The 8,335-nt window shown below is 42.2% G+C and overlaps 1 protein-coding gene across 2 annotated transcripts; it reads left to right on the plus strand.

The window, feature by feature from the left end:
- Positions 1-2,247: 2,247 nt before the first annotated feature.
- On the plus strand, positions 2,248-3,716 carry LOC123521546 (60S ribosomal protein L39-like). Of its 2 annotated transcripts, none has more exons than XM_045288894.1 (3): positions 2,248-2,407; positions 2,790-3,269; positions 3,369-3,716. In XM_045288894.1, the coding sequence occupies exon 2, from the start codon at positions 3,099-3,101 to the stop codon at positions 3,252-3,254; it is 156 nt and encodes a 51-aa protein (XP_045144829.1). In that variant the 5' UTR covers positions 2,248-2,407; positions 2,790-3,098; the 3' UTR covers positions 3,255-3,269; positions 3,369-3,716. The 2 variants fall into 2 exon arrangements, with proteins under 2 accessions (XP_045144829.1, XP_045144830.1); XM_045288895.1 differs by having other exon boundaries at positions 2,399-2,487.
- The last annotated feature ends 4,619 nt before the right edge of the window (positions 3,717-8,335 follow it).

Below are 8,335 nucleotides of genomic sequence, written 5' to 3' on the forward strand. Positions count from 1 at the left end.
AGGTTATGCGCTGAGCTGCTAACTGTAGGTCAGCAGCTCAAAATCACCAGCTGCTCGGAGGGAGGAAAACGATGAGGCTTTCTAGTCCTGTAAAGATTTCCAGTCTCAGAAACCCAGTGTTTTTCTGTTATGCGATCACTATGAGTCTGATTCCACTCCATAGAAGTTTGGTTTTTGAATACTGATCTTGTGCTGACTGATCCTAACATGCTTGTTTGGTGGTCCCTAAACAAAACTGTGAAGGTCGTTAATGTTTATTTTCCTTAATAAAGAACTTCCTTCTCTGACTGTTGTTATATGCCCCCAAACAGATTAAAGACCACTAAAATGCCACAAATCCAATTTGGAGTCTTTATTAAGCCAGTGGCCATGGGTAGACTAGTTAGTGTCACTTAAAACTACTACTGAGGCCCCAATAGTAGTTAAGCAGGGTATATATAGGTATAAACCGTATCCTGTTTTTCAAGCTGCAAGGTACAGGACTCCAGCCGAATCCTGATTTCTGAGCTTCCGAGCTTCGGAGTACAGACAAACCACTCCAATTAGCCAAGCTAAAAGTATTAGTCTACATAACATCCTGAAATGGGGTGGGCGTACATACATAGTATCTGAGAATAAAATTTACAATAACATCCTAGAACAGGGTGGTGGTGGAGAGTTTCTGAAGGCTACAAATTTAGATTTGGAAAATCACCAGGTTAGCTTGACATAGCAAACTGCCAACAGGGCAGTGGGCTATAGGGGACATGGCCTTAAAGCAAGATGGCTTTACCCACACTTCTCTGGGGAAGAAAGGGGGATGGAGGAGGTGGGGTAGGCCAGAATATTGGATGTAAGTTAGAACACTGTTCCTTACAATTTATCACTCACATTCTTATGCCTTTTCTCCAGCATTTAGCAACTAATTTTGAATAAAATATTGACACACCAAAGTATCGGTGTCATAATAATGCATGTGATTTCATAAGTAATAACACAACAAGATATCAACATCCTTTTTTTCTCTAGTAACCAATTATTCCAACATGGTATATATATATATCTTCCATACTCAAACTTTCAGGAAAGGCACATATGTCAACATAACCATCGCTTGCCAGAGGGGCTCTAATTTGTTCTCACAAATAACGTTGCATTGTGCTCACTTACATAGAATTGTTGTCCCTTAAAATTTGTGCTGCAAAGATTAATCATACATAGATATAACTTTATCGCTAACAGCAACCTCATTATTACCACCTATTCAACATTTTCGTCTTGATAGAAAATCAAGTTGATAACGGATTTTTGGTTGCCTAGTCACAAAATGCTCCCTCAAGAGACGTGAAAAATACCCCTATGGTGAGAGCATTATAGAACTTCCTTGCAAGACGTTGAACTGCCTTACATGACGTTGAGCAACATTACAAAAAGCAACACAGGAAACTCGATTTTTAAAAAGAAATAAAAGTGACACTCAGGCCTGACCCAAAGTTGATCCACTCCCAGGGGGGGGCTCTAGAAACTGAGACACTCTAAAGGGGGTCCTAGAAACTGCCAACAGACGGACCCAAAGAACCACCCCAGAAAATCTGTAGGACCCTGATGAGGACGCCAAGGAGCCGGCCAAACTGCCTATTTAAACCTGGGTAGAGACACTGACTTTTCAGAGAGCTAGGAACCAAGGAGACATCAAGTGCTGCTCTCTGCAGCTCTACCCAGGTTGAGTACACCGTTGAAAGCAATGCTTGTTGGGACTGTGCTGCTGGAATAATGATGTGTGTTGAGTGCTGCCCTGATACTCTTATACTTAGTAATTTGAGTTAATTTTAAAATCATTAGATTGTTTTATGTGTGTTTGCAGTGAATAAACCGAGCATTCGAAAATGTCAAAGAACGTTAAGTAATCGCGGCACTCATGACGTAAAGGCTAGGCGACCCTTGGGAGTGACTCAACGGTCAGGCCTGAGTGTCACTTTTTTTTTTTTGCCCCTCCCTTTCTCCGAGTGTCACTTTTATTTCTTCTTAAAAATGGAGTTTCTTGGGTTGCTTTTTGTAATGTTGCTCAGCGTCTTGCGAGGGAGTCCTATATGCTCTCATGACCCTGAAACGGGGCTTGTTTCTGTGACATTCTTACTCCACTGAGAACGCGCCAGGCCCCGAGCTGCGCGCGCAGCCCGACCGTTGCTCTGAAGTCTCGCGATACGCGGGGCCCAACCGCTGACGCCACGTCGCACGCCACGTCAGGCGCCTCCGGCTGCGCGAGACCCTGCTGCGGAGTCTTGATTTCAAGTAAGGTCTTTCCCGTCGTTTCATTTTCGTGGCAAGAAACCTTCAAATCCCTGCTTTTTTTCGGTTTCGAGCTTTTATTTACGTTTTTGAGAGAAACATTCACAGCCCACGCGTTTCTTCCAGTGACTTTTGATCGGTAGGTCTGGTTTCGTTTTTGATTCTACCTGCGTGTGCCTGGCGGCGCGGCCGGCGACACGGCCGGCCTACTACTCCAGGGTGAGTCGTTCAGGCCCACCGGCTGCCCGCAGGGGAAAGGGGGCGCTTTTCGCTCCTGTGGAGATGGACGGCCGCACAAACCACGGGGCAGTTCTGCTCCACCCTGGTGGGTCGTCTGGGCCGGCACCGGCTCGGAGTTTGGTTTGGGTTTGAGCCGCTTGTGTTCCTCGTTTGGTCATTGTCTCCTACCGAGAGCCTGCAAGCGCGTGTCTTGTTCAGCACAGTTCACTCGGAATTCTAAGTTCCCCGCGGGTGTTGAAGCTTTTAATCGTTGTAATTTTCCCCCCTTTTTGTTTCTTCAGCTCCTGTACGCTTCTGTTCAGCATCTTCGTGAACAGTAGATTTTAAGCTGTCCCGAAGCTGAAGGCTTTCAACAATTATCTCAATTTCCCTCTGGAGGTCTACGTTCTAAGACAGCTTTAAAGTGCTCTGTCTTCTTGCACCTGAGACGAAGGAATTTTAGTACCTCCTCCAGTGACTGTCTCTCCTTGACGGGGTGTCGTCATCACTCCGCCATTTTAGGGAATCCACTTTCAGTTCCTTATCGAGAAGGCCTGCTATATTCCCCGTTCTCTGCCATCTTGTGAGTGCGGTTGCCCTTCGTTCTCACTATGTCTTCCCATAAGACTTTCAGGATCAAGAGATTCCTTGCCAGAAAACTGAAGCAGAATCGTCCCATTCCCCAGTGGATTCGGATGAAAACCGGTAATAAGATCAGATACAACTCCAAGAGAAGACATTGGAGAAGAACCAAGCTGGGTCTGTAAGGAGGCATCATTTACGTAAGTACACACCAGCTTTCTCACGCCTTTTAAAAACTTGCCACCACTCATCAGTTGAACGTGTATTGGTAAACACCTGTTTTCTTCTTTGGTTTTTAGGCTTCTGAATTAAGAAGTTGACAGATAATAAAAATGTGAGACCTTTGGTTTGGGGCAAAACAACAACAAAAAAGTCTACTTATTTTCTCCAATAAAGGTGGAACTCTTTATCTACTAGAACTGTTATGAGCGACTTCATTCACAAAATATCCGAGATGAAAGAGAATCGCCAGAGTTCACGCCACAGAATTTCCAATAGATTTGAAGGATTAGGCACAATGCTAAGGGCAAGAGAAGGCCAATTGGGTAATTCTACTAATTGTTTATAGTTCACTTTTTTATTTAAAATAGCATTGCCATTTACATTTATAATCTCTGAAAATAAAGGTCTAATCTGTCTTTGAGAAATTGTCTTTGTGATGTTATACCATAAAATTGGCACATGCACTTGTAGGATTAAAATTAGATACCACGAGGTGGGTAGATATATAGAAACAGTAATTGTTGGTGTATATGGCTGTTTAGGGGTTTGGCTGGGGAGGGTGGAAGTTGGAGGGAAATAATACGGGAGGAGGAAGGATGCCCTGGAACTGATGGCGGTTGATGTAGACACAACTTTTTAAATACAACAACTATGGGAGTGACACACCTCAATAAAATTATTGGAAAAATTAGATATCAAGGGGCTTTAAAAAATTCATGGAAAAATGGAATGAAAAGATATTAGAAAAATTTCACCCACATTTTTAAGGCCCCTGGTAGTTTTAAAGGAAATATAATAGGGGCAGGAGGAAAGCCCTGATGTTTTTAATGTACTCTTTAGTTTTAGTTCACAAAAAACTTGTAAAACTAGAACAGAAAGATAAACCTCACTTTCTCAATTTGTGAAATCAGCATTACAGTCCAATTGCAATTCGGACTAAGTTACTGTTAAGTAATATCTGTTAAAAAATATTTTTTCTTGGTTGAAAACTTCATGGTTATGTACTTAGTAACAAATGCCTGTGCATATGATTTCAAGACTAGTAGGTCTTTTTTTTTTTTTTTTGCCAGTGACTGGCAGCGCTCCAGTAAAACTTTTATTTACTAAAAGAGGGCACAATCCTATATGGCCTTTTTAGGAAAGCAGAGTTTAAAATTAAACTTGCTCTTATTATTTTCTCCTAATAGAGCATGGTAGTATTTTTTGTATTATTGAAACTTACCGCAACTGAAACATTTTAAGACTTTAATTTAATTTAGGTAAATGTTTACGCGGCAAATTGGTTTTCTATTCAATTCATACACTTTGTTTTGAAACATTGATTGCAATCCTCACAATATGTCAGTACTTTTCCCATTTCTCTGAACCCTGTGTCTACCATATTCCTCTGTCCTTCCAAGATAGGATCCCTAGTTATGTATGCATTGGGCTATTAACCAGAAGGTTAGCAGTTCAAAACCACCAGCTATTCTGGAGAAAGGTGGGGTTTTTTACTTCCGTAAAAGAGTTACAGTCTTGGAAACTCAGGGGTACTTCCAGTCTTCCTGTAGGGTAGCTGAGTCAGAATGGACTAGATGGCAGTGAGTTTGGTTTCCTTTGTGTTAATATCCTTCCTTCCTCTCCCTATGGGCTTTCTGAGCTTTACTCTTGGACACCTGCTGTCCTTAGATTTCCATGGTTGGTTGTATCCTTCCTTCCTCTCCCTATGGGCTTTCTGAGCTTTACTCTTGGACAACTGCTGTCCTTAGATTTCCATGGTTGGTTGATCTAATGTGTAAATACCTCAAGTATTACTTACCTTGTAGACCTGCCTATCCTTTCCCTGAAAGTTGAGCACAGAGTATTCAGTTCCAGCTTTCAAGGGTGTATAGGGCTCTTCTCTCAGGAGTTCATCAGTCTACCAGACAATTATGCTTGGACATTTTTATTACCACCCTATTGAGGCCCTCCTATTGTGATCCCTTCAGAGTAGTCACCAGTGGTAGATGAGCACCATCTAGTTCTGCTCTCAAGAGTTGTATAAGCTGAAGTTCATGAAGTCCATGAGCTCTTTGGGCTAATTGTCTTTGATTTTCTTTGTTCTTTGCTATGGATGGGTAGAAATTAATAGTAGTTGTACTTTTTAATATCCCAGTCTCTATACTTATCGAAGTAGGGTGTAGGACATTCTCTTTGTGGACAATGTTATACCAATTGACCTTGGTGTCCCCCAAGACTTTGTTCCTGAGATAACCAGGCATGATGACTAATTCCCTCAAGATGTGGTTATGGCAAAGAAAATTTTATGACTGTCCCCTGTATACTCAGTTATACTCATGGGTATATTTGCAGACAAGTAAATACATATAGAAATACTCTATCAAACATAAGTTGTGGATACAGTCCCATTGCCTTCCTACCCCCGTTCAGGTGGAGTATCTGTATACTCAAAGGGTATAGACAAGTTATTTTTTTCTTGGTCTGTTGGCTAATTACCTTAAAAAGTTATTACATATCAGTATTGTATCCCTTCAGTACATTTTTAGGAAATCTTTATTCTGCTTTAGGGAAGATTTACAGTCAATGGCTTGTCCATGAAGTGGTCCAGACTTCAGTTTCATCCATCCCAATGCATCAGACTCTGCATTTCCACCATGGGTTCTGTGTTTCCATACATCTGAACTTTTGGCCCCTTTCCTGCCTTCTCAACTATTTAAGGCAAGTGCTGATGTTTTGTCTCATCCCTTTTGGTGTTACTGCCCCTCTGCGTGTTACTATTTCATAGACAGTCTTGTTAGACTGAAATGTGCTTTCCGGCAATGGCTCCCATTCTAGGTTAGATGTGTGAGGCCCTTTGCTCAGTGCCATGGAGTCATTGCCAACTCATAGCGACCCTACAGGACAGGATAGCCCAACAAGTAGCACAGCACACCATGAGGGCTCCTTAGGCCCTAGTCTCGGATTTACTCAGTCTCTGTCTAATCAGTAAGTCTGGTCTTTGATATTCTGTTCTACATTTTTTTTCGCCTAGTATATTTTATCAATTAAAAAAATGTTAGCCTCACGGCAGTTGGCAAAGTTTGGATGAAAGGGTGACTACACATAGAAGCCTGAAAATCCAATACACCAAAATCATAGGGGCTGGTGGTGGTGGTGGTACAGTGGAGCATATGTCATCACACTCACCACTATTTGTTTTTGGCCTTTATTCAAACCGAACTTGCTGCCATCAAGTCAATGGAGACACATAGCGATACCCTGTTGGTTTCCAAGACGGTGTAGAAAGCTCACTCCCACGGAGTTGCTGGTGGTTTCGAACTGCTGATCATGTGGATTGCAGCCCGACACATAACCACCACACCACCAGAGCTTCTCAAAAGTATTGTTGGGGTGAGTTCTTATCTACTGGTGACTAAAACTATTATTCCAATTATATGTGATCATAACTAGGGTAGTAGCCATTCGCTAGTATAGTTGTACTGAGTCTCTGTGAGGCACAACGTCAGGAGAATGAGTCCAGAAAACATCTGGCAGTAGATCCTCTAGAAAGTTGCAGTGCTATGCCTCCTGCAAAGCTGTCATCTATCCATTGATGAGACTGAAGGAGTTGGTGGAATGAAGCAATTGTTAAGCTCATTTTTCTACCCTTTTCATTAAGCTAACACTGACTCCAGCATAGGAACTGTAGACTCCAATGTAGGAACTGTAATTAGGTCTTGTAAAATCCATTATGCTCTGAAATAAGACATCAAGAGGTCAGGGCTAGGAACTAGGGCAGTGGAGGCTCAGGAAGATCAGGAGGGAATGGAAACGTGTGGAAAGGAAAGTAGCTGGTTAGAGACAGATGACCAAAAGTATAATACAGATAAAAGCAAAAAGGGAAATGTGTTATTCTGGATACTTTAGAGAAACAAATCCACAGAAATATGTATAAGACTTACATATAAAGGCTAAGTGCACATCAAGAAAAGATGCCAACCCAGTGCTGCCCAAGCCCACAAGTCCAACATTAGCCCATATGTCCGACACAAATTCACAAACTCCGCCATCTCACAAACCATGCACAATGATGCTGACTGCAGGAGGAAAACCGAGTCCGTGAACATGTAAGCATGTCAGCGCTGTAGGGGTTTCCATGGCTGCTGCATCGGGGTAGGTCCATGCGGCTTCTCGGTGATGTCTTACAGGAAGTGAGCCTTGCCAGCTGAAGCAGGGGGCTGAAGCAGGGAACTGGCTAAAGCAGCTGCACCCTGGTCCGACCATCACAAAGCAAGAGACCCGAGAACTAAAAAGGCAAGGCTCACTGAGCCATTTATCTCTCGTCTCTTCAATTAACCCCATGTGTTTATCAGCCAGGGTGGCACAATAAACATCTCAGGAAACAATTCAAAACACTGGATGTTGTTCAGATACCAGAAGTTGAATTAAATTTCTCCCTTAGAGGAGAGGGGGCAACTGGTTTAAAGAAAGATGAATCACTAACACGGAAATGGGTACCTGAGTAGAAGTTGGTATTTTAAAATGGACAGCTTAAGCTACAGAGGTGAACTGAGTCTACAGGAACAAGTGGGTAAGGAAGCCTGCTATCCAGATAGGTATTGGAAGAACATTTCTCATAATGGCGTCTCTGATGTTCTGGCATTTTTGCAGCAGATAGTTTGAGGGAATGTTTTCATAATACTTAACAAATAGATGCAAATTACTGCTGTAATGTAAAAATTCGATGTCCTTTATGCCACCTATATGCAATAGGGTAGAAGTCCTGAAACAGCTCTAAAAGTGCAAGCTCTCCCAACCCCCTTGTGATAAAAATATTATTAAAGAAATGGACAAGTGTCAGATGAGTCAATAGACCCTGAACCAAAGTAGACAGCAGATCATTTATGGTGACTTCTTTGGCAGGCAGCCTGAGAACAGAAGAAGCTGTGTACTAAACCCTGCCCTATCATTAAATAGGGAAAAGGAGGGGGGACATCAGACATGACCTTAAAAAAGACTAGCTGCTGACCAGATTATGAAGGTAAATAAAATCACAGTTTATTTTAACCTCTGTTTTCTACACTAA

The sequence above is a fragment of the Echinops telfairi genome, unplaced genomic scaffold, assembly GCF_000313985.2.
Source record: "Echinops telfairi isolate 266 unplaced genomic scaffold, ASM31398v2 ScPeMD7_23;HRSCAF=83, whole genome shotgun sequence".
Classification (NCBI taxonomy): domain Eukaryota; kingdom Metazoa; phylum Chordata; class Mammalia; order Afrosoricida; family Tenrecidae; genus Echinops; species Echinops telfairi.